General features: G+C 43.0%; 1 protein-coding gene across 2 annotated transcripts in view; it reads right to left on the bottom strand.

The window, feature by feature from the left end:
* Window positions 1–1,635: 1,635 nt before the first annotated feature.
* Window positions 1,636–27,063, bottom strand: part of paxip1 (PAX interacting (with transcription-activation domain) protein 1) — a 52,676-nt gene continuing 27,248 nt past the window's right edge. For both annotated transcript variants that reach the window (XM_084328069.1, XM_084328070.1), the window contains 14 exons: window positions 26,787–26,881; window positions 26,226–26,321; window positions 25,985–26,122; window positions 14,730–14,851; window positions 14,219–14,403; window positions 13,995–14,038; window positions 13,615–13,682; window positions 11,434–11,536; window positions 10,126–10,294; window positions 9,430–9,530; window positions 8,710–8,844; window positions 2,919–2,994; window positions 2,477–2,536; window positions 1,636–1,943 (listed from right to left, as the gene is read on the bottom strand). In XM_084328069.1, coding sequence (XP_084184195.1) covers window positions 1,927–1,943; window positions 2,477–2,536; window positions 2,919–2,994; window positions 8,710–8,844; window positions 9,430–9,530; window positions 10,126–10,294; window positions 11,434–11,536; window positions 13,615–13,682; window positions 13,995–14,038; window positions 14,219–14,403; window positions 14,730–14,851; window positions 25,985–26,122; window positions 26,226–26,321; window positions 26,787–26,881 — 1,409 coding nt within the window. In that variant the 3' untranslated portion in view covers window positions 1,636–1,926. The remainder of the gene's footprint in view (window positions 1,944–2,476; window positions 2,537–2,918; window positions 2,995–8,709; window positions 8,845–9,429; window positions 9,531–10,125; window positions 10,295–11,433; window positions 11,537–13,614; window positions 13,683–13,994; window positions 14,039–14,218; window positions 14,404–14,729; window positions 14,852–25,984; window positions 26,123–26,225; window positions 26,322–26,786; window positions 26,882–27,063) is intronic.

Genomic DNA, 27,063 nt, shown 5'->3' with positions numbered 1-27,063 from the left:
AAGGTTTTTAGTCATTAATCCTGCAAATAGTGGAATAAACACGTCCAGGGTACGTTTTTAGCTTGTGGAGACGGATAGATTCATTCAAAACAAAAAAAGAAAGGTCCTCTAGTCTAGAACCATTCCATACCTTTTCACAAATACCTTGTCTTGTCTCGGGGCAACAGTGGCTCAGGAGGTAGAGCAGTCGTCTGGTAATCCGGAGGTTCCCGGTTCGATTCCCGCTCCTCCCGGGCAGTGTGTTGAAGTGTCCTTGAGCAAGACACTTAACCCCTAATTGCTCCTGATGAGCAGGTTGGCACCTTGCATGGTTGCCTCCGCCGTCGGTGTGAACGAATGGGTAAAATGTGAGGAACAAATTGTAAAGCACTTTGGATATAAACGCAGCTACTTACCATTTTACCAGTCTTTCTTTGCATCTCTTCACACTAGTGTCAATCTACTGCACTTCATAGAGCACTTTTCTGAGATCCAAGCAGTCCTTCTTCCCCTCTTTGTGTAGTACAGAAGATGTTAACGCAGAAAAACAACAAAAACTGCACATAAAACACCTCGACTGCACTTCTTTCACGTACCTTGGAAAACATCCTCTCCCGCTTGAAGCAAACGCACATATAGTATCTGGCACACGACCTTGGCTCAGGCACCGTCTAATTCAGTCTTGAATGGTTTTGAGGGCGCCACCACCGGAGGCTATAGTTGTACCCCCACTACCCATCCACCCCCAGCGCCAGGAGATGACCCCAGGCACTCCGTCTGACAGCTAGCAATTAGAACTTCACCAGTAACTACCCCAGCCCCTCATTAAGAATTAATTAAATCAAATCTATCAGGAATTATGATCTTAACTCAAACCACAGGGGGATCGACTGGATCTGGAGTTAGATGAAGAGAGAGCGGAGACACAAAGTGCGCCTTTCTTTTGTTGCAACGGCATGTAGTTGTGATGGAGGATACAAAGATACATTTGATCTAGGAGGAAATACATTCTGTTTGACCAGTTAAGAGATGGTTAAATTATTGATTCGAAACACCCGATAACATGCTCACCAAGATGTTTTAGCTTGTTAGGTTTATTCCCTTTCATTTGTTAACTGGGCGGGAGCATATAAACACCATAAAAGCTCATTAAAATACTTTTAAGCCTTACTCTGGTTTTCAGAGGGTTCCTGTCCTGCAGCAAAAGACAAAGTGATAGAAAAGATATTTAGGAGAGGGAATTAAGAGCAGAAAATAATAAATGAGATTATTAGTCCTGTTGCAGCCCAAATATTGCCTCAATCACCAAAACCAGTGGGCACAGTTTAAAGCAAACACAAAGATGAATTACTGTGTAAATTACTACATCAAACAAGTTGCCTATATTTGTGGCTGTCTCAAAGCATGTTCCCTTTAAATACAAATGGAATGGATCTAGTGTGGAACTACCAGAATGCTATTAATAAGTATGAACGGAAAATGATTCATATCAAATATAACATTCAATTCAGATTGCTGGTGCACAATAGTAATACAATGTTAGTATAATAGATGTTATACTGTTTTATATAAGAAGGCACACAAGAATATCCACTCAAGGCTATTTTCACCAACAAAATACTGATTTATTCCAAAAGCCATTCATTAAATCGCTGGACATTAGATTAAAAAAAAAAAAAAAACATAAAATAATTAGATAATTTAATTATTCTTTTCACAAAAATAACATCCATTTATGTATTTATCATCAAACATGTTACAAAAAGCTACAAAAATGACTGGTTATCTATCCACAGGGTACAAAACAAAATGTTCCAAAAAGCATCCGTGTGAGCGATCTGTACATTGCAAAGTTTGTTGCCTCGTCTTTCTTCAGAGCTTCCTCCAGGACAGGGCATCAGTAGATGGAGAGAAACTGCTCTATTCCTCCTCTTCATTGGGTCACCATCAGGTAAATTTATATGTGAGATTGTTAAGGAACATGACTTTGGCAGAATAACGCATATGCTACTATGACAATAACAATATGAATAATATAGCAAAGATCATTTTAATTTAAAAAAGTGAAAGTGTCCCACATACAGTAGCTGGAAGGACCACATCCCCGAACTACACATCAATTGAGTTCATAGAATGAGATATGATCACTTGTTGGTGCTTTTTCATAATATTCATAGAAACACGATTACTTACTTCTACAGCGTTTCCTCCAGCATATTACCACCAGTTATAGCTCAAATAGGAAATTAATTAAGCAACATTATAATCTAGTTAAATGTTTCTCTTAACAGAGAAAAATCATAATCCCTGTGCTTAGAAGTAGTGCTTTAATCGTAATTATCCAAATATGAAGCGTTTTAGTGCGGTACAAGCTGCAATAGAACAGACATTAGGACCAAGATGGATGGAAACACCAAATATTACTCCCTGCCACCACTGCTACTAAACAATCACAGAGGACACACAACGTTGTATTAAGTCATGTTTAAAGGATATGACTCATAGTCCAGCTTTTGTGTGAGAACTCCTGTCAGGATGAACTCTGCGTTGTGCACATCTGGATGAAAGAACAGGAGGGAGAGAGAGGGAAAGAGATGGATGGAAGGAGAGGGAGTAAAAAAAAAAAAAAAAGTTAAAGATGAATATGAATGTTGCACTACGCTTCCATCAAAATATTCCATAGAATATTCATTCCTGGGAAAGTACGGGGTAGAACTTCTTAATCTACATAGTTATTTATTAGAATTCAAATAACCATGAATCAATATGGAACTTTCCACTGACTCTAAGAGGAACTGTGTAATTTTTCATGACTATGCAGCACATGAAACCCATTGAAAACCTAGTTTAACATAAAAAATGTATGAATGTCAATCTGTGGGGGGGTGAGAGTATGAGGTTTTCATGCAGTAATCCTACGTTGATGTGTTCCATCTTACCGATGTTCTTGAGGAAATACTCTCGACAGAGGTGGAGGTCATTCTCACAGGATATCAGGATGATCTCCGGAAGGTTCTACATAAAATAAAAAATTAAATAAAAGCAAAATTGTGTTTAAAATATGTGTGTGTGTGCATTATAGTCAGTCATATGATTCCTGACTCTCACATCAAGGGTCTTGTGTGTTTTAGTGTGTGTACAATTAAAATAAAATTTTACTCGTGTGTGTTTTGCTGGAAATGGGCAAGGACTGGTCAGAATTACAAATATAACACACTTTCAAGGGTATTTCAATGAGCAATATTAGCCAGCTAATATTTTTTTATGCATTTCTTTCTGGATGTTTGATTATTTTTGTATTTAATTTTTTTATTATTTTTTAAACAAACATATAAACAAACATGACAACACACGATAAGATATACAAGCATTAATTGTCAGGGCACATCCAATGAGATCACCTTTTTGTTAGTTGTCTTATATAAGATATACCCATAATACCTGTTATCTAAAAAAAAAACTACACACATATGCTCAGCTCGAACCCCCCCCTCCCGGACCCCACCTTGAGAAGTACCTCCACTATCCCTCGCACCTAACCAGACACTACCATTATAAGCTAGCTTTTATTCTCTCCACCACTTCTAACCACATTGACATTTTGGATTCATTGAGACCCAGAATTCTTGCTGTAGATATTTCATGGTAAATTACATCGAGATATGTAAGAAACCAAACTTTACGGCACATTTTTTCCGGTTGAAACCAGCGTGATGCGATCAGCTTTTTGGCTACTGTGATACCCGATAAAACCAATCTCTTTAGCTGTGGATTCACTGCAAACTCAAAAACATCATTCAATAGTAATACCGAGGGGTGTACAGGTATATTCCAAGATACGAGTTTTGATATTTGTTGGGTCACATCTTTCCAGAATGCCTTAACTGGTGAGCAGTCCCAATACATGTGCATAAATGTCCCTTCGTCCCCATTTGTACATTGGGTGCATTTGGAATCTTGTTTAAGCCCCATTCGGCACAGTCTTATAGGAGTCAAGTATGTCCTGTGAATATAGTTAAGATTGATTTGTTGATGATCCGGGTTCCTTGATGTAAGTCGGACATTTGCCCAGGCTCCTTGCCAATCAAAGTCATTTTCCAGGTCTGGTATATCCCTCCTCCAGACAGAGTCAAGTTGGAGGGTTTCATACGAGGACGTTAGTAATTGATGATAAAATTCTGAAACAAAACCTCTCGATGTCTCTCTTGCGTAGAAGAATTTGTGGTATCTGTGGTGTTCAATTGGTCTGTCTAATGGAACACCGTGAGACTTCAAACATAGCTCTAACTGTTTGTGAAAAAGCCATGTGGACTTGGTGAGATAAAAATGTTTGCGTATTTCTTTATCACTACAAAAACCCTGTTTGTTAAAAACATCCCCTAATGAGTGTATGCCTTGCTCTTCCCATATAGGGAATCTTATAGGTCGTTTTCCAATTAAGAGAGCATTGTTATTGAATAAGGGAGTATGATTGTGCCATTTTTGTGGGTTAGGATTTTTTTTTTGTGATTCACGCCATATCCGGATCGCATGAGTAATTATGGGGCCAAATTTTCGTTCACAGTGCTTGATTGGTAGTTTAGTGTATGCTATGTCCTTCAGTCTATGTGGGGCTACTATGTTTTCTTCTATTTTTCTCCAGGATGCTAATGCTTGGGAGTCAAACCATGTTGTCAATAGACTTAATGAGTACGCCTTAAAATATAGGAAAAAATCTGGAAATGCCATGCCACCATCTGCTTTATTTCTCTGTGCGGTGGATCTTTTTATACATGGTGGTTTGTTATTCCAAATAAATTTGTATGTGGAGGAGTGTAATCTTTTCCAGTAACCCTCTGGAGGGGGTAACGGTAGCATTGAACATTAGAAGTTGATTTTAGGTAGTACATCCATCTTAACTATTGATATCCGTGCTTGTACTGTGTTTTTAAGTTTTGCCCATCTATCAAGGTCGTCTTTGATTTTGTTTTGGATTTTTGTGTAGTTGTGCTTCACCGTTTGTCTTATGGTAGGGAATATTTCCACTCCCAAGCATCTGAAATGTTTTACCATCGGTATCTGTCCTGGGAGGGTTGTATCTTTTTTTGCAGGGGTGTTAAGTGGAAGGAAAGCCGACTTCGGCCAATTTATCTTAAATCCCGATAAATCACCAAAGTCCTCAATCAACTTGAGCAGATGAGGCAATGTGGTGTTGGGGTTTTTCATGAACAATATTACATCGTCCACATATAAACTAATTTTTTGTTGTGTGCCCTTGATTACGATTGGTTCTATGGATTGGGATTGTCTTATATATTGTGCTAAAGGCTCTAATGATAGATTGAACAGTCCGGGACTAAGAGGACAACCCTGTCTGGCAGAGCGTGATACCGGAAATATTTCGGATGATTGTGCCTGTTGTAATCATGGCCGATGGGTCTTTGTATAATACTTTAATCATATCGATGAATCCTTTTCCTAACCCCATCCTTTCTAGCACTGCCCACAGATACGACCATTCCAGCCTGTCAAAGGCCTTCATAGCATCCAGGGACAGCATCGCCTTAGGTATGGTGTCCTCCTTGTCGGCATCAAGTCCGTGCAGTATACGTCTTATGTTCTCAGTGATCAGGCGGCCTCCTATGAAGCCAGTTTGGTCCGGGTGAACTAAAGACGTCATATGCTTTTGTAATCTGATGGCTAATACCTTAGAGTACAGTTTGATATCTGTTCCGAGGAGGCTTAAAGGTCTATAACTACCGCACTCGTTGGGGTCTTTGTCTTTTTTAAGGAGGACTGTTATGAGTGCAATATTGTCATTTTTATGGAAGTTCCCCTCCTTGACTGAGTATAAGATCATATTTAGTAATAAGGGGCCAATTATGTCCCAACAAGAAAGGTACATTTCTGATGGGAAACCGTCTCTTCCAGGAGCCTTACCACTTTTCATTGCGGTTATGGCCTTCTTGAGTTCCTCTAGTGTGATCGGTGTTTCTAACTGTTTAGCGTCATCCTCTGAAAGTTTAGGGAGAATAATTTGATTAAGAAATGTGTCCATTTTGTTTTGATCGAAGGTCATTTCTGATTTATATAAGTCGGAGTAGAATACTTTGAATGTATCGTTTATTTTTACAGGATCTGTTACAAGTACTTGTTGTGCTCTAATGGTAGTTATATCTGCAAATGTTGCATTAATTCTTAATCGCATGGCTAATAGGTGGCTGGGTTTGGAACCATGGGAGTACTGCTGTTGTCTTGTGCTGCGTATTTGTATTTCCGATTGTTGTCTGTATATGGCATTGATCTCTATTTTTAGTACGTTAACTTGATTTTCTAGTCGAGTTGAGTTGTTGTATTTCAGAGAATTAAATAACGTTGAGTAAAGCGTTTCCAGCTCATCCAGTTTTGTGCTTTGATTCTTGCGCATTTTGGAGGAAAAGCTATCCGTGAAGTCTTTGATCATTCCCTTTACCGACATCCATATTATTCTGGGGTCTTGCACCGAGTTTGCATTCTCCCGTTGGAATACTATAAGAGCTTCTTTGAGTTGTGTAATGAATTCCTTGTTATTAAGCAGCAACGAGTTAAATCGCCATCTTGGGGCTCGGGAGGATAGTATACCAAATGTACCTTTAAGGAGTAAATAACAGTGATCTGATAGTGCGTTGGGTATCATTTCCACTTCATAATTATCAAATAGTCTCTGTGATGCAAAGACATAATCTATTCTGGATAGTGTATTATGTCTTGCAGATCGACAAGAGTACTTTCGGGTCGTGGGATTAAGTAACCGCCATAAGTCATTTACACCTGTAATCTTTGACCAATCCTTTAATGCCTTCGATGAATTCTTTTGTTCGCTGGAAAAGGCGAGGTAAGATTTGTCCATCCTTGGGTTCCAGATGGCATTAAAATCCGCTCCTATTATAAATGAGTAATCGGGAATGTCTAACATTGCATTGGTTAGTGTAGTGAAGAAATCTTCTTCGTACAAATTTGGGGCGTATACCGCTATCAACGCTATTTTCCTGTTCTTATGTTCAATCTTAGCTATAGTTATCCGACCTTCTACATCAGACCATACTCCCTTTAGTACAATATTCAACTTACGTTTAACGACTATTGCTACACCCCGAGTTCTCGTACCAATAGAGGAGTGACTGATATTATGGTATATGTTGTCCGCTAATTTATCTATGTCTTTCCCTAGAATGTGCGTTTCGCTTAGCAGAGCAATGTCCACATGTTCTTTTTTCATCAGTGTGAGCACGCTTTTGCGTTTGAGTTGGTTATTTATTCCCCCGGTGTTCCATATCATTATATTCAAACTAGCCATAGTCTATACATGTTGCATTGTAATTTTGGTAATGCTTCTAGAGTGCGAGGCAATAATAGATATACATCCCACTAGTGAGGTCCCGTTGAGAGCCGAGCTTAAAAACATACATATATACAAATAAAAATCCCCTACCCTTCCCTCCCACCGAGAGTCGTACAGGATTGTGTTCCATGAACACAACCTTTGCGTATGACTCCCTCCCTTGCACCACCGGATATCCCAGAATGATCCAATTCTGATGTTTGATTATTATAGTTTGTTTTGTTTTTAATTAAACACATTCAACACACAGATGATCTCATTAATAAGTTCTCTGGCTGGATGAGTACAGCTGTGTTGTTTTGGTGCAGGGCGTGATGGACGTACAGGGAAAAGCATTAAGGGGCGACAGTGGCTCAGGAGGTAGAGCGGCCGTTGGACAGGTAATCGGGAAGGTTCCCGGTTCGATTCTGGCTCCTCCCTGCAGCGTGTCCTTGAGCAAGACACTTATGCCCCCTGCTCCCGATGAGCAGGTTGGCACCTTGCATGGCTGCCTCTGCCGTCGGTGTGTGAATGTGTGAGTGAATGTGAGGCCTAAGGATGAAAGCGCTGTATAAATGCAGTCCATTCACCATTAAGCAACATGATCAAATCCACATCAGATTCCGTCTTCCTCTTCCCTGCTTGGAAGAAGCGTGCACCTTCGCAACACGCCTCCACATGCCAACAAACACACGTCCTGGTGCTTACTGAATCCTAGACTTAATAATTGTAATTGAATCCTGAAGTCCCTGGTGATTCCAAGCAGCGTCCAGGAGGGACCCCAAGGTCTTTAGAAGGTCTAGACTCGACGTTTCCTTGCCAAAATAATTTGGAAGTTCAGACCCACAGGACAGCGTCCTGGCAGCGCAGGGACCAGGACTCTATTTTAAGAGAAGGAGCTCCAACGGTTGTTTACCTCAGTGACCGAACCCTCGTTATCCAGGAGGGGCCGTCCTGACCCAGAGGTGTCTTCTACCCTCTACAGCACTTTAGATTTAACCTGTGTTTAAATGTGCTCTATAAAACAAAGTCTAGTTGAGTTATAACCCATTCAGAATCCCATCTTAGAATTCTACCAAAATGCTCAGAATTCTAAATTACAGCGGTGTGTGGTTGTACATGGTTGTCACTAAACGGCCAAGCTGGAAAAGAAATGTATAAATAAATAAATAAATATTCTTCAAAAATCAATCGCAAGAAAATAAATTAAAGAAAGTAATTTCTTTCCAATTTAGGTTAGGGTGAGACATGAGGTCTCCACTAAGGTTAAGGTAAGGGTTAGGTACAGTAAATAAAGAGTTCCCGGGTTGCAGCTTGGTCAACCAGCGAACGACCATGGTGCACCTAGAAAGGGCTGGCGAGGCGAGACCCTCCATGTTTCTCCTCCTCACCTTGTTCTGCTTGTGCTCCATGATCTTCCTGTAGGAGGGCTGTTTGGGCACGAGCTTCCCTCCTGCACTCTCCAGGATGGCCTTCAGAGTCACCAGACTGGGACAGATACCTGGAGTGATGTAGAAATACTTCCCCTGCAGGGGGAGGGAAGAAGGGAAGATGGAAAGAGAGGGAGACAGATGGGAGAAAGAGAGGAAGGAAGAAGACGGGAGGGAGAAACGGAGAATTGATAATTTGGTCCTCATCACAAGCTAAAACAATATTCTGAAAGAGGGGAGACTTCTCCTTAAAGGTACAATCTGTAATGCTGTCAAACAGCAACCTCTAGGCAAAAGAGCCCCGGTTGGCATCGCATTCCATTTACTTGTACGAGGCAATGTCTCTTATTCACAGACTCCTCATTGTTGCAACACACATGCGTTGAGTGTCATGTCCAGGTCCGGCTTAACTAGGCTTGTCCAGACCTCCCTTGGCAGAGCCTGAGGTGTGGCCAGCATTAGCAACCCCTCCCCTATCCCCACTGAACTCCTCCCCCTATCCCCACTCAACCCCTCCCCCTATCCCCACTCAACTCCAACATCAGACCAAAGCAAAACAATGTAAACAAAGTGCAATACCAACTTTTGCCTAGAGGTCACTGTTTGACAGCATTGCAGATTGTACCGTAAAAGTAAACAAAGACTGAAGGTCTTGTGTTCTCTAACAGGAAGTGAACTGACCTTGAAGAGTGGTGCATTGTGGGCTCTCTTCAGTGACTCCTCCAGACTGAAACTGAACATAACCTCAGCCTCAGCATCCCTCAACATGTGGCTCTGCTCATCTGGAATAGAGAGAGAGAGAGAGAGAGATCAAACATCATCCCAGGCTCTGTGTCATTCTGACTCAATTCACGTTTCCTTCTTAACACATTGACCACCAGCAGCAGGGGGCGCTGATCCACCTTCAGCGCCAGGTCTTTATTCAATGGATATAGTTTTAGAATGCCAGACTTGCAAGTCCTAAAACTATATTTTACATTATAGCTATGGATCTAATAACGCTGTCGACTGTCAGTGAGTTGCTTCTGGTCAACATGCAAAAAACAGATCGTTTTTTCATCCGTACATTTCCGTTTTATACCGTTTTGAATATGAGTATGGTTTGGGTGATTCTGAGTAATTCCAGGAAAAGATGAGAAAAAGGCATTTTAGTGTTATCCAGTTATCACGTTGTAATTTTTCGGCTGATTATCTAATCATCCTGAAATCAACGCCAGATTATCATTATTATATCTCCTCGTGCATACATGAAATGGCCCTCATAGTGAACTTAAAAACTAAATACAAAGAATCTCAGATCTGGGCTTCCCTCAGTAGAATAGAGGAAACACTACTGTTTACACACACACAGTCACACACACCACACCACACACTCACCAACAAACTTCTGAGTCCTCCAGCTCTCCTCCAGCCAGTCTGGGGTAACGATGTGTTTGACCAGGGACATGGCTGTGAGGAACTTGACCGTTCGCGTCACCTTCCCAGCCACCAGGTGGGTCATCTTCTGGCTGCTGTCCGACACCTCGCCGCCCAACGTGTGGAGCTTCTGCAGGAGGGAACAGAGAGAGCGTTTCTTTAGCTCCGTGTGATCGTGTGCATGAGTGTTTAACCCTTTGGGTGCCGTTAACGTAGAACTACGTTGCTGTCGCCCGACGGTTGAGTGCCGGAAAACGTAGATCTACGTTTTTCTCACGGTATTTATTTTATTCGCTATTGCCATTCATAATTCAGCGGGCACCTTGTGCATGCTGTACTGAATGTGTCTGAGCTGGCAGACGGTCTTATACCGCCCTCGGACGCTATTGCACTCCAGAAACGATGCCGTTTCTTTTCTCTACCGGCTGGGGGCGGGTCCTAAACACTTTTTCCTGGAATTACTCGGAAGCACCCAAATTCATATTCAAAACGGTATAAAACGGAAATGTACGGATGAAAAAATTATCAGTTTTTTTTGCACGTTGACTGGAAGCAACTCACTGACAATCTACGGTGTTATTAGACCCATAGCTACCGGTATAATATAAAATATAGGTTTAGCTCTACAAACAATGGGAGCGTTTACATGGGGTTAATGGGCGGCAAGGCCAGATGCACTTCCCGGAAGGGGCGTGGCACTCAGTGTGTTAACAGTGTGTGTGTGTGTGTCTGCTCCAAACCACTGACTCTCACACACACACACACAGTTTGGAGCAGTGGTTCTCAACGTGGGGTCTGGGGACTTCCAGGGGACGCTTGTGGGGGTTGAAAGAAGGTTGTCGCACACTCATCGTCTCAATGCAGAGATCATTTATTGGAGCCAATGTTTCAACGGGTCTACATTTGCATTTAGCTGACGCTTTTATCCAAAGCAACTTACTTATCTAGAAAGTGTCTAGTCTTCATTGTTTCAACAGGTCTAGTCTTCATCGTTTCAACAGGTCTAGTCTTCATCATTTCAACGGGTCTAGTCTTCATGGGGGATTGCCGTCACTGTAGACGTGTCACACCAGTCAAACCAGGACACAGTGTCATAGATGCAAAGCATCTCTGAACATGAGTCTAAGTGTGATGCATGTTAGCCGCCACTAGGGGAAGAGTGAGTCAGTGACATAGTGGGTCTATGAGTGCTTCACATTTAATTAAAAATAAATAAATACATTTAAAATAAACACATGTTAAATAAATAAGGTGAACAGTGAGTCTTACCTTAACGTATTGCTGCACCTGTATGGGTTCAAACCCTGTGAAGATGACGTGTGGAGTGGACTCTGGAGGCAGCTTCTTATTGGGCGACTGGATCTCCTCAAGCCTGCACAACAAGTTAATTATCAACCTCGTCAGACTATTCACTAAGCAGTTAAAGGAAAACTCCAACATTTTGGGAAATTAGCTTATTTGCCATCTACACTGGAGTTAGACAAGAAGATACATACCCTTTTCTTCTCTGTGCATGCAGTAGGAGTAGGAAGACGTTGGGAACTAGGCTAATGGAGGAACCTACTTCCAGTGACTGACGCTAAGCTAGGCTAACGGTGCACGTCTTCCTACTCCTACTGCATGCACAGAGAAGAAAAAAGGTATGTATCTTCTTGTCTAACTCCAGGGTAGATGGCAAATAAGCTAATTTCCCAAAATGTTGGAGTTTTCCTTTAAAGGTGGTATAGATAACATTCAGCCACTAGATGTTGCACTAGAGCACTAGCATGTCATCAGGTGCATTCCACATGGGGAAATGCGAAGTAGGGATACATGCAGCATTCATTCATAACATTCATTTTGGACCTGCAAAAATATTTTAAATTAGATATTCATTAAACAATCATTTTTAACACTATGATCGCCGCGGACGAGTTTTCACGTCATTCCTAGCCATGCTCATTCTGCCGAAGACGCCGCAACTCGTCTTTGATGTCAATATTTAAAAAATCTGTCAACGAAATCATATTTCCTTTCCGGAGCCCTGAGACACACTGCTGATCTCCTCTCAACTCTTAGGCGGTTCAAGAGCGCCATCTGGTGGCCGATCGGCAGATTGCCAACCGGAAATTAACCTTTGAACCGGTAGTGCTCATCCATATGTGGTCCGGCCACTCGCTATCGTTAGAGAGACTCCGTATTGACACAGTGAACATCGATCGGTGCAAATAACTCGAAAAAACAACATGATTTGGACGTATATACTATTATACAACCTGGAAATGGATCGGGCATTTCTACATCCCATAATAGAAAAAATTCTGTTCCACGCTCATCTGCCAGCGGCGCGAGGAAGCCACGGTAAGATTCAGCGTTATTTTCTAACGTCTTCTATACTAACTGATCTGATGAACATATGACCCACTCTGGATGAATCATCTAACGCTGCCCACGGAATTATAAACGATCCCCCGCCCATCATCAGATGATGCGTAGAAACGTCTAGAACCACGTCCAGTTGAAATTTTTTATCTCGCACAGATTCCTACCAAACTGTATTTGATCATCAATATAATGCATTTAGGGCTATAAATCACGTTCTGAAGAAAGCTGCAGAAAACGATAAAAACACTTATACTTTAGACCATATTTTAGTATGAATATGTGAATGAAAAAGTTTAACGTTGCTACACCCTGAACAATACATATAGGACATTGAATGGGCCATAATAATGGCAATTTAGCAATAGAATTAAAAAAGTTATAGCCCTGCAAAGAAGGGGAACTTCTCCATAGACAAATAGAGGTGGCGAGGGATGGTAAATTATGAATTTAACCCATGGCGATTAAAGTGTTAAGCACCTTTCTAAAAGCTCTGTGGATATATTATTATTATTATTGTTATTATAATTTTTACATATATTACATATATTTTTTTAATTACTCAGCATACAAATATTACAGTATCTATAGCACCTCTAAGAAGCACCACCACTCTTTATTTATTTTTAGAAGAATGGCTTTTAGCACTCTCATCTTTAGTCTTTAATTTGTCAATGCTGGCTTTCTGACAGACCCTGCACCCTAGTGAATAGTATTCTTGTTTTTGGAGCTATGTGACTGTTGTGCTATTCTCAATATTCTGTAAGCAGACAGACATCCATATAGACAGACAGACACAGGAGAGACAGAGACAGACACGGGAGAGAGAGAGAGAGAGAGAGAGAGAGAGAGAGAGAGAGAGAGAGAGAGAGAGGGAGAGACAGACACAGTAGACAGACAGACACAGGAGACAGACAGAGACAGGCAGGCAGACACAGGAGACAGACAGACACAGGAGAGAGAGAGACACAGGAGACAGACAGAGACAGGCAGGCAGACACAGGAGACAGACAGACACAGGAGAGAGAGACACACAGGAGACAGACACAGGAAAGAGACACACAGGAGACAGACACAGGAGAGACAGACCTGGGTTTCTTATTAGGAGGCTTGTTGTTGGAGTCACTCTGCTTCTGCTTCTGTAGGAGCTGGAGACTCTAGAGAGAGGGGGAAAAGGGAGGAGGCCAGTTTAGTCTCTGTGCCAAACTGTATTCTGTTGCAGACATCTTGGTCACAAACAACAGGTGACTTAGCAAACTAGCAGGTGATTCTCATTTCAATTCCAACCATAGCCAGTGACCTGTGGCATTACACCATATTGTATGGCAAAGCCCATCAGAGATTGAATAGGTGCATTTACACATGCACGTCAATACTTAGATGTTATGATCACCTGAGAATTTTAGGCGATATCTAATAATGATGAAACACTGCTTGGTTGAACATGATGAAGAGGTTGGCCAACTCACCGCTAACGCGTCAGGCGACACCTTGACCGGGGTCCTCCACGCGCCTGGGAAAGAAACCAGGAAGACACAAAATCGTGAGTGAGAAGGAAGAGTAAGAAACAAGGTGTTATTATCAGAGGACAGCAAGACTTGCACGCCTAAGGTGCTCAAACTTCAACCCAAACTCACCCAATCGACTAACAAAGTTGACCGACCTGACCCCCATTAATGGCCTGTCCTCTTACCCAGTAGATTGTGCACCAGCAGCGGGTTAGGCACCAGTGGTTCGGGGTGGTTGTAGTTTGAGTATCGGCTGTGCTGGACCTGTCTCAGAGCTTCAAAGTTCCCCAGCAGAATGTCACACAGCCACTGGGCGTTGACACACGGGATCCTCCACTCCTTGGCCCTATCATACTTCATACCACTGGGCCTGGAGAGGAGATGGAGGGGGGGGGGGGGGGGGGGTTAATCACTCCTCCGACGCAGAGCCAACTATGAAAGTCTTCCATCCCTCCTTCAATCTACACCCCTCGATCTGCTGATCACTCCTTCATTCCATCTTCTCACTCATCCATCGATCTATCCATCTATGCCAGTCTCCCTCAATCTTCCCCTTCTAAGCACACATCCGCATCCCTCCCTCCCTCCCTCCATCTACCCATCACTCCTTCCCTCCATCTACCCCTCCATCTCATCTTCCCCTCCATCTCATCTACCCCTCCATCTCCATCTCCTCTCCCCCTCCATGCCTCTTACTCTTTACAGATGAGCACAGTGTTGCTCCGACACAGGTATCCTGTGTATCTGGCTCCAGCCAGGTAGGCCATCAGCTTCAGCTCGTCTCTGTCTGTGTCCATGAAGCCCGTCAGCGAGATGATCTGAGAAATTAACACAATTATTTACCCGGCAATATTTCCTACACATTATTTAGCCCATATATCATTCATTGCATTTATGAAAACAGGAGATTAATAGGAGAAGGGGCTAAGACAAAAGCACAGCAGGAGAAAGGATTAAAATGGGTCAGAATTCCAGAGAAACCAGAGTGTTTTCAGGTTAGTTAAAGGTTAGGTTAGTTGGGGTGGGGACTGTACATTGGAGGTGGTTGGGTGGGTGGGTAGGCAGGGGGGGGGGGTAACTGTACATTGGATTATCGATGAAACCTTACTTGGTCCCAAGAAGAGGGTCTCGTGTATTATTGGGTTAGGACATGTACTGTACATTGGAGGGGGTTGGGTTAGGACATTTACAGGGGCCAGTTTCGAATTGCAGTCTCCCGTAGGTGCTCTTTGAGAGTGGTTTTGAAGGAGGGTAGTGATTCACATTCCTTTACGGCTGTGGGTAGGGCGTTCCACATTGATGTGGCATAATTGCGAAACGTGTTTAGTCCCTTGTTTGAGCCGAATCTGTGTTTAACATGATTTGTTGAGCTCCCTCTGGTGTTGTGGTCGTGGTATTCACTGACCTTTGGGAAGTATTTTGACATGTACATGGGTACCTTAATGGTGTAGTGTATCTTGTAGACCAGGCCCATTGCAAGTTGCTGTACTTGTTGTCTACTCTAAGCCATCCTAGGTAGTCAAAGTGAGCAGGGGTGAGGTGGGTTTTAGGAGTAAGGTCAAGTAGTAGTCTGACCAGTTTGTTTTGTGATGTTTGTAATCTTGTTTTTAGCGCCTTTGAGGTGCTTTGGTACCATGATGTGCAAGCATAGTCGTAGTACCCTTGAATGAGTGCTCCTGCCAGAGTCTTCAGGGTATTCTTGTTTACCAGAGAGGAGATCAGATACAAGAATCTAGTTTGTTGGTTGACTTTTTTTATTACCTTGGTTGCCATTTTGTCTAGGATGGAACCTAGGTATGTCATTTTTTCCTCTTTCCTTGTGACAATATTGTCACCCACTGTAACTGAGAAGCTGTTGGTCTTGCTGAGTTTGTTATTTGAACCGAAGAGAATAGACTCTGTTTTACCCAGGTGTAATGATAGTTTGTTATCAGCGAGCCAGGTGCAGATTTAGCCTAGTTCAGAGCCGAGGGTTTTTTCAACCTGTAACTTGTTCTTGTCAGAGACCAGCAGGGCTGAGTCGTCCGCGAACAGGAACAAGTTGCTGTCACAAGCTGACAACATGTCATTTGCATAAATTAGGAACAGTAGCGGTCCTAGTATGCTTCCTTGTGGAACACCACAGCTGACTGGGAGGGGGGGGGGTAGGGTACCGTTTACCTCCACCATCTGTTCTCTCCCCTCCAGGTAGGATTGCATCCAGCTCACAGATAAGACAGGGGAGGAAATTAGGCCACTTTACTCGCCAAATGAGTATTTTTTACGTTTGGCGAGTGATTCATGAAGAGCACTCGCCAGTCTGGCGAGTACTAGTAATTACAAAACAAAACAAAAAAATCATTCTGCAATCTGCTGATTCACTCACTGGCACAAGCCGAACTCTGACTCCCCCCTTGATTCCTCCCATTTGCGCCTCATAATAATCCGACCATAACCAATGAACATCATCGTTGTACAGATGCGCTCTAAGCTCCTCCAATGAACACTCGTTTTCTAGAAGATGTTGCGCATCTAGGGGAAGTGGACAGACCACTGCGCGCAGACCTACAAACTCATGTCACCGGCTTGACAACGTAGACAAACTTAGACAAAACACAAAAAAACAATGTCAACCATGTTTAAATTCCCTGATAGTCAGTTCTTAATGGAAAGATTCGTTTTCTGCTTGAAATTATTATGCATCAGTCTACATTTATTTAGACTAACATTATTTAAATATTGAGCACAACTGTGGTGGATTACGTAATTCGGTGAGTTGGAACTATCTATGGGTTGGCGCCGGGTCCCCACGGACATTTTAGTGTCACGGACCGCCAGCTCAGGCAATGTTATCAACGCGCTCCGCCAACGTTAGGAGGTGATGGCATGCAGTGGGAAAGCGGCAATAGTCCCGGTTGGAGTTAGTAAAACACAGTTGTAGGTTAGCCTTCTTGGATGTTTAATAAACGTAGGGCTGGGCGATATAACGATAACAATAAATATCGCGATATATTTTAATAATCGATATCGAATATCGAAATAAAAAAAAATCGAAAAATCGTTTTTTTTTTTTTTTTTTACCTGCAACAGGGCAGTTTTAAAACCAGAGACAGTGGACAGACTTGTCTTTCTTGCCTGCAACTTAAAGTAATGGCTTTGCTTGTCCAAATGACAATACTGACCAAATTCAGATTTCTTTTTCTCTTGTCCATTTATTTTGTTTGCTTTCTAATTTAAAATACATTTTGAAACCATCTGTACACAGTAGGCTATGTGTGCTAGCAGAACTAGACTCCAGTCACGAGTCACAGTGCACATGTGCGGTGGTTTGTCCACCAAAAAAGCGCCAAAAGATCGAAAATAAACTAGCAGAGCCAGAACTGTTCAACTCCTCTGGAGCCACAGCCAGCAGAGAAGCCGGTTTACTTTAGCTTTTAAACCAGCTGCAGCCTGAGAACTGGAGTGTGAGGGGATGTAACACTAAAGATGGCGGCAATGACAAAGAATTGCTGCAAAATAAACATACAAAATGTTTTTTTTTTTTTTTTTTTTTTTTATACTTATAACAATTCGATAATTATTGATATCGAGAAATAAAATAAAATTATCATATCGTTATCGCGATATGCTTTTTTTCCATATCGCCCAGCCCTGAATAAACGCCCATCAAGGAAGATCTTTAACAACAACAAGCCCTGGTTTTCAGCCCAACTCAGGCGGCTGAGGTCAGAGAAGGAGGTGGCCAGGCGCAGTGGTGATGTGGATCGGTTCAGGCAGGCCAAGTACAAGTTCGCCAAAGAGGTGAGGGAGGCGAAACTTCGCTTCTCAGAGAAACTGCGGCAGCAGCTCTCTGAGGGGAATTCCTCCTCCGTATGGAAAGGCCTCAAGACCATTACCAACTATAAGCCGAAGTCACCACAGGCGCCTGATAACCTCCCCCTGGCGAACGAGCTTAATGAATTTTACTGTAGGTTTGAGAAAGAAGTTCCCCCCCGCCCTCTTCCTTCACCCACTCAGCCACAACCTCCATCCCCCCACCCCTCCCCTCTCTCTGTCAGTGTGAGAGAGGTGAAACGGCTGTTTTCTAGTCAGAAGGCGGTTGGCCCGGACTCTGTCTCCCCCTCTGCCCTGAAGCACTGCGCTGACCAGCTTGCACCGGTGTTTACCACCATTTTTAATGCCTCGCTGGAGCTGTGTCACGTCCCAGCATGCTTCAAGGCCTCAACCATCATCCCCGTCCCCAAGAAGGCCATGGTCACGGGCCTTAATGACTACAGACCTGTCGCCCTGACCTCTGTGGTCATGAAGGTCCTGGAGCGCTTTGTCCTGGCCCACCTGAAGCTCATTACTGATCCTGTGCTGGACCCGCTGCAGTTCGCGTACAGAGCCAACAGATCCACACAGGATGCTGTGAACATGGCTCTGCACTACACGCTGGAACATCTGGACTGCGCGGGCAACTATGTCAGGATCCTGTATGTGGACTTCAGCTCGGCCTTCAACACCATCCTTCCACCCATCCTGGAGCACCAGCTATCCCTGCTGCAGGTGCCGACCTCCACTCGCAGGTGGATTACCGACTTCCTGTCCAACAGGTCTCAGCGGGTGAGGCTGGGGAAGAGCATTTCCAGCTCTAGGTCCACCAGCACCGGTTCCCCGCAGGGCTGCGTCCTGTCCCCACTACTGTTCTCCCTGTACACCAACAGCTGTGGCTCTCTCCACCCCTCGGTCAAACTCCTGAAATTCGCTGACGACACCACCCTGGTGGGTCTCATCTCCAGGGGGGACGAGTCGGCCTACAGGAGGGAGATCGAGAGGCTGCAGAGCTGGTGCAGCTGCAACAACCTGGAGCTCAATGCTCAAAAGACAGTGGAGATGGTAGTGGATTTCAGGAAGAAAGCAGCCCTGCCCCCTCCCATCATACTGGGAGGCACTCAGGTGGCCTCCGTGGAGTCATGCCGATTCCTTGGCATGACCATCTCCCGGGATTTGAAATGAGAGCTCAACATCACGGGCCTGCTCAAAAAGGCCCAGGGGAGGATGTTCTTCCTCCGGCAGTTGAAGAAATACAAACTGCCGAGGACCATGATGGCCCAATTCTACACGGCCATCATTGAGTCCATCCTCACCCACTCCATCATCTCCTGGTTCCCCGCTGCAGCGGCAAAAGATCTCGCCAAGCTGCAGCGGGTGATTCGCTCCGCGGAGAGGGTGATCGGCTGTCCCCTGCCCTCCCTCAGGTCCCTGCACGACTCCAGGGCGCTGAAGAGGGCGAGGAAGATCATGGCCGACCCCTCCCACCCCGGTCACAGCCTCTTCACCCTGCTCCCCTCTGGGAGAAGGCTGAGGATCCCAAAGGCTGTGAAAGCTCGTCACAGACTGAGCTTCTTCCCCTCAGCCGCCAGGCTGATCAATGCCTCAGGTCCCCCCCCCCCTCCCCCCTCTGCCCCCAAGTGACACTGGCACAATGACACTGACTGCACTAGTCCCTACTGGAACTCTGCACTTATATATATATATATATATGTATTTAAATTGATTAATCCCCCACTGCAGTTTTTTGTCCTGTGTCTGTGTTGGTGTTTGTCGTTTAATGTGAAAAAAGAAAGGAAAAAAACGCATACACTGTAAACGCTGAAACAATTACCAATGTGTTTTTACACAAATGGCTTAATAAAGGAATCTGAATCTGAATCATTGTCTTTAAACACTCCGCCTCTCAGACTCCCATTTCCTCCTCTGCTAGCTAGTAGCTACGGTAACATTTCATTGACTCTATTTAGTCTATTAGCTGGTGGGCTACTATAGTTAAAACGTGCGTTGTGTTGTACAAACTGCTAACGCTATGGCAAGATGTGTGTAGGCCTATGTAATGTTAATGGCTATGTTTTTAAAGTCGTAATGAAGATTGATTTATATTGTGCTCGCCATTTTTACACAAACTGACTAGCACCTGGCTGCAGTGCTGCTGCTGCCTGCAGCCAGCGCTCACCTCTCCCGGCCCGGCCAAATGAATTTTTTTATTTGCGCGTCATCTGAACCGTACGATACACAGATGCCCCGAACCGTGGGGGTCGTACCGTACGGTACACGGTTCGGATGCGTACCGTCCCACCCCTAATGCTAATATTGTGGAGAGTAGAGACACTTATTAATGTTTTATGCTAATAAATATTTTAAAGAGTAGAGACACGGTGTGATTATTACTATGATTGAAAATCTATTTAGACGAAGACATACAAGTAATTATTATCACAATTAACGATTTATTTTTGGCTGGTAAAAAAATCAGTTTGGCTGGTAAAAAAAATCATATACTCGCCAGTTGGCTGGTAAGCCAAAAAGTTAGTTTCCTCCCCTGCTGATAGACTATCAAAACCAATTGCTTTTAGCTTGTCAATCAGAATGGAGTGATTGACAGTATCGAAGGCCTTTTGTAGGTCCAGCATGACCATGCCGCAGTATTTGCCCACGTCCACCTCTTGTTTGATGTGGTCGTTCAAATAGAGAAGGCATGTGTCAGTGGAGTGGGATGTTCTGAAGCCAGATTGTAATTCGTAGATTAGATATTTTTTTTCGCAAGGTACTTTTAGACCTGTTCGTATACAATTTTTTACATGACTTTCGAGATGGAGGTAAGAATAGAAACAGGGCAGTAGTTGCCAGGGTCTAATTTGCTGCCATTTTAGTGCAGGGGTGCTACTCTCGCAATTTTGAAGTCTTTGGGTACGTGTCCCTGTTTTATGGAGAGGTTTATTATGTGTGTGATGACTGGGGTGATGGCGGCTGCTGAGTCTCTGAGGAATTTGGAGGGGATATTGTCATGGCCAGTGGCCTTGTTAGGTTGGAGGGCGCTCAAGCTGTTGTTACCATTTTTTGTTTGAAATCGTCTTTGCGGACACCTAGGTTATTGTAGTAGGCTATGATATGTTCTACCCCAAAATGCCCTGAGTGGGAGGGTAGTTTATTTACCAGTGTTGTGGCTATGTTTGTGAAGAAAATGTTTAAGTAATTGGCCACATCCAGCTTGTCTGTGATGAGCTTGTTGTCCGTATTTATGTTTATGTTTGAAAATCTGGTTTTAAGTTTTTTACTGCATCCTAGTTGATTATTGAGTAATTTCCAAAGTTCAAGTTCAAGTTTCAAGTTTTCAAGTTTCTTTAATAGTTGTCATACAGAAGTACAGAATACTTTTATACAAAATGCTTCACTGGGTTTATTTGTTTTCCTCGGTTTAGTCATTGATGAAATTATTTTTTGCAGTTTTGATCATGGAGTTTACGTCATTTCTTAGTCAGTTTCTTTGCAGTTTGAGTTCAGTCACGTGGGCTTGGAGTTCACTGCTCGAGCTTTTGGTAAGCTTTGACTGACTTTTACGAAACTCAGCATTTTTTGTCTCCGACTTTCATAGCGGTCAATATTTCGGAGTGCATCCACGGCTCAGCGTGATTTTTTTACCATGGTGGTTCTTAGGGGGGCCATGTCGTTTAGTACTGTTGAGAATCTGGTTTTGAAACCAAGCCATGTTTCTTCAACCAGTGTATCACTGAGCTCTTCTGACCAGACCACCACAATAAAGGTCCCGTGTCTTGCTATTCCTTTCACTATTTGGGCAATGTTACACAATTCCTGTGAGTCTATGGAACACACCTGTAAGGTTTTTTTCAAAAACATTAATTGTTTTGTATTTCTAATCAAGTATTCTAAAGCAGCATTTTTCCACTTCAAGATTTCAAGCTGTTTTGGGCTGGGCTCCGCCCATAAGCGCTTTGAGTGACAGTCACCCACAGTGCAGCAGTTTGACAGTGATATGCGAGTGCTCCCGACTGTGTCTGTGTGTTTCCCCGAGAGAAGCTTCTGCCCCGCCTGAGTGTAAATGCTCCGTGTCCCTCTCTCTCTCTCTCTCTCTCCCTCTCTCTCTCTCTCGTTCTCGTTCTCTGCTCTCTCCCGTGCCACGATATGCGAGTGCTCCCGACTGCGTGCGTTTCCCCGAGAGAAGCTCCTGCCCTGCGTGAGTATGTGTGTAAATGCTCCGTGTCCCTCTCTATCGCTCGCTCTGTCGGCACCCACGCACGTCAACACGTTTGAGGAAGTGTCGGTATTTCCACTCGCTCTGTTGTTGAGTGAATGGTTGCGCTACAACCATAGAGGGGGCGTTAGTTATGCAGATCAGCTCCTTGCTACGTAGGATAGCAAGTCAAATCAGAATGGCTTAGTTCACTGGGGGAGGATATTGTCTCAACTGAATTGGAGCAATCCGCCAAAATGAGAATTAGAGACACAGACCCCATTGATACAAACCCCCATTGCTAGAAAACAATGATAAAAACTGGAAATGGCCATTTATAAGACAAGGGACCTTTAAGAATGTACGGTGGCCCGCAGGGACAGAGTTTGAGGAGATGTTACTGCTGGAGGGACTGACATCGAAAGGGTTGCTTCCTACAAATATCTAGGCATCACAGTGGACAAGAACCTTACGTTTAAATTAGTGCCGTCAGGCGATTAAAAAAAATTCATCTAATTAATTACAGGATTTGTAATTAATTAAACTAATTAATCGCATTTTAATCGCATAACCATTTTATGCCTGATATTCTATATTCTATAATCATATTTCAAATTGCATGTGTCCGGATGGCAGAATTAAGTACTCTATCTACAAAACCTTCTGTTTAATCATCTTCCATCTATTAATTTGCTTAGATTTTTCAGGTCTGGTCAATTTGAGCATGGTGTTATTCACAGTCAAAGATAAAAAATTATGTATTGATATTCTCATTTGGTTCATTACAATTTACTCAAAATAAAATTTTCATTCAATCAATCACCGTGCAGATTGATTGATTGAATGAAAATGTTATTAACAGATTGCAGAATGGGTACAATACAGTACGGCTCAATACACACAATTGTTAAGGGGATGCAGACCAGAGAAAGACTTTCGTCTTGTTTACATCAGGGTCCCCCATTTTCAATTCATAATGAATTGTAAGTAAGGGTGCAACTTGCACAGTGCAATCCATTCTTTGTGGATCTAGCCCTCAGAAATGTATTTCTGACACTGGGAATACATTCCCTGAGATTCAGAGATGTCCCTAGAATCAGATACCAAGAACATGCAAATGGACCATATTAAAAAAGAAGTCTGTAAATTAGAGCTGCCGCGGTATCGGTATTACCGCGGTACCGCAGAGTTAGGCTGAATACCGCTGTTTTTTATAATAATAATAATAATAAAGTACCCTGCTCTCGTTGGGCTTGCGGCTCTGCAGATATACCCTACTCCTCTGTCGAGGTTCCAAGTGACCCTATTGGGTACCAGAAAAGTCACGTGAGAAACACTGCAGACCACTGATTGGTCAGAAGAGAGACGCGTCACACGTTGGAGCGTCCTGCAGTGTGTTACCACCAATCGGCAAGCGCGTATTAGGTTTTTACTTCCTGAATGTCAGCCATTGATCAGAGCTCACAACACGGCTAATACATTAGCTCCCGCCGGAGTGAATTACCGTCGCTCCTCAGGAGTACTAAACGAGGCATAATGATTTTACTGCAACGAATGTTATAATAAAAGCCCTTCGTTCTATACACTTGTCTGATTGAAAACTTTATTAACAGACCGCAGAATGGGCACAACTCGGCACGCTCTGAGCAAAGAAAGGAACTGAGATATGAATTGAGTAACGCTTGCCTTGCTATGGTCCGGTAAATACACTGATGTTATTGAACGTGTAACTATATAACGTTAATGCCACAAAACGAATGCCTTTGTAATCATAAGTAGTAACGTTATAATAATAAGAAGAAGAAAGGGTCGGGGGGGTAACCGCCGGGCGCGCCGCTACCACCCCTGCCCGCGACACCGAGTGAATGGCGCACGACCAGAGGGGAATCCGTGTTTCACTTTCAATAACGAATGCGTGCTTGCCGAATCCCAAACAATATTCATGCTGCAAAGTCATCCTCTAAAGATAGACATTTAGACTAGAGGCAGGCTATATGCTATAAAGAGTAGACTAACGCAATAATTTGCTGTGTAATTAATTAATCTAATTAACGCAATAAACTGACAGCCCTAGTTTAAATCTCACATAGACAAACTTGTGTCAAAGCTGAAGCTTAAACTCGCCTTCTTTTTCAGAAACAGGTCCTGTTTTTCACTTAAAGTGAGAAGTCACCTGATCTCGACCACCTTCTTACCACTACTCGATTATGGTGACTTACTCTACATGTATGCACCTGATCAGTACCTTAGAAAGCTTGATACTGTGTACCATTCTGCCTTACGCTTTGTCACGGGATGTGGAAATCGAGTGCACCATTGCACCCTATATACCATTGCAAGTTACCCATCTCTACAAATACGGCGATTTTCTCGATGGCTCTCTCTTGTGCACAAATATGCTGCTCCTTCATCTTGGAACAAGATACAGGAGGACCTAAAATTACCAGGACTGGTCACCCTCGGAGAATTCAAAGCCATTTTAAAATCCTATGAACTCAGTTCCCTCGGACAGTGCAACTGTGTTTGATCATTTGCCTGTTTGATAACTTGCCTGAAATTGGAGCTTGCTGTAAATGTTTTATCTGTATTTTATTGTGATGTTCTTTTTTATGTTGAAACTTTCTGCTGCCTTGCTTGGCCAGATCGCTCTTGAAAAAGAGATTTTAATCTCAATGATGCTTATCTGGTTAAATAAAGGATTTGATTGATTGATTGATGTATAGTTGGACAATTCAGAGGGAGTGGTTCTGTTAAGACTAGGGCCGTCTTAAATACTTCGAAGCTTCGTTCGATGGGCATGGGATTCGAATATGAAAATAAAATTCGATTATATAAAAAAAAGAAAAAATGCATTTCTTTTTTGTTGTTGTGCTAAATCAACTCTGCCTCTCTTTGTTAATTACAACAAGCAATGCTGTTTGTTATTTAAGATGAGGTCGGACTCGGCACTGACAGATTTGTGTTCATTGTGCTGCTTTTATAAAGCCTCAAATGACTGCTTACAATATTTCATGAAAGCAAAGTGTTTTGTTTGTCTAAGATTTAAAAAGGTTTAAACTTTACAGCACTGACAAAGTTGAACAAAGTGCTGTACAAGTCTTTCTCGGCCCCGAAGCTTCGAATTCCAAAAAAAATCGAAGGTCAGCCCTAGTTAAGACCAGCATCAGATACTTGGTAATAACAAAGAGCGAAAGTCTTCTCTTGCTCAGCCCAACTCCATGATTTAACTTGCAGTGCAGGGTACAAAACATATTTTATGTCTTGTTTTTATTGTGTTTGTTTTTTATTGGTATCGTGTTTTTATGTTTTCCATCGAGGACCACTTTGGAAATATGTGTTTTAAGTAATGCTTTAAAGTGCAATCCTCTGGAGTGCAGGGTCATGAATCTTCAATGTTATGTATGATACTTGTAATTTTACTATGTTTTCTTTTCCACATGGCTTTGAAATGAGTTAAAGATGCTGTAAGTGGTATTTTTTGTTCAAATAAGTGTTATATAACTCTACATTCAGACAGTCATCACTGATATAAAGTGTTTTGTCAGTAACATGGGTCTCCCAGTCCCAATACATTTTCTGGTATCCCTTCCCACTTTATCCAATCAGGAGAGAGAACCAGAGATATTTTTACTTATTTCAAGAAATCTTGCTAAGCCAAATTTGCTTACTGCACTGGCAGATTATTTTACTTGTTTCAATGTCATATTTGCTTATAACCAAGTTGTATTTCTATTATTTTACAGTGTGGAGTTCTCTCTCCTGATTGGAGAAAGTGGGAAGGGATTCCAGAAAATGTATTTTCCGTTTACTGCGGAGGGACCGGGAGACCCATGTTACTGACCAAACACTCTATGTCAGTGATGGCTGTCGGACTGTAGAGCTATTATTTTAACATGTAGACCCCTTATTCTAACAAAGAAAGCACCACGTTGTTACTTTAGTGTTCAGAGAGGAGGAGACCTACGTGCTGTGAGCAGGGTTTGGCTCCAGGCGGAAAGGCGAAGGGCAGGTGCAGCGTTCTATGAGGGGGAACCATCTTCTTCCTCTTCAACACGGTGTTGAGCCAGTGGGCGGTGACGCATCGCTTACCCTCTCGCAGAGCCTGGGAGGAGGAGGAGGAGGAAGACACAAACTAAACATCACAAAACACACACAGATTAAACACACTCCGATTTATTTGTAGGTGTGTTGTTAAGAGTCCTTACCTGGACATACATGCTGCTAACTTGACTCTCACAGAGCAGGTGTGTGCAGCGGTTGTTGAGAGAGGCGTCAACAGTGCCCCCGTAGGCCTGGATGATCTGAGGCAGAGAGGAAAAAAAACACAATTTAACAATAAACTCCAGTGTTTCTTGAACTATGGGCCATGACCCAAAATAGGCCTGTTTATGTATTAAAAGGGTAATGTCACCCATTTTTTAAGAATTCACACACGTTATTCCTGTGCCCAAGGACAGCTCACGCAACATTTGTGAACATGCACCCCTCTGTCCCTAAAACTAGAAATCACAGAGAAGCCAGGAATGTGTGATGTCAGTTGGATGTAAAAATGGGGGCTGCTTCACTGCCTCCTGACAAATACCTCGGACGCTTGTTACATGTTTTTAAACATGATTCTAGATATTCTAGATCGTCTCGTGTTCCATGTGAGCCAGGTGCCTTGTAGTAGAGGTGTAGATACAGATTCATGTTGGAGAGCCGGCATCATTGGTTAGCAGCACCAGCATACCTGACCTTGCATACATTCAGACGGGTTGTTTCCTTACCCTCTTCCATGTGGCGAGGAGCTGCTTGTCAGCCATCTGCTCAGGGTAGTCAGCTAGAGCAAACACACAGCCCACCAGGAATCCATCCTCTGGGACTGGAAAGACAAGGACAGACACTAATATCAGTATTACTAGTAATAGTAAATAAATCTAAACGATTTAGACTCACTGAGTCAGTGCATCAAAACATTTCATTGGTGGCGGACAGTAAAAATGTTCCAAAGCATCTTGTCTGATGGCTATACAAAAGAATAAAGAATAATTGTATTCCAGTTAG

This window comes from Notolepis coatsorum (genome assembly GCF_963971535.1).
Source record: "Notolepis coatsorum genome assembly, chromosome: 13".
Lineage (NCBI taxonomy): Eukaryota > Metazoa > Chordata > Actinopteri > Aulopiformes > Paralepididae > Notolepis > Notolepis coatsorum.
This window is presented reverse-complemented; position numbering and strand designations above follow the sequence as displayed.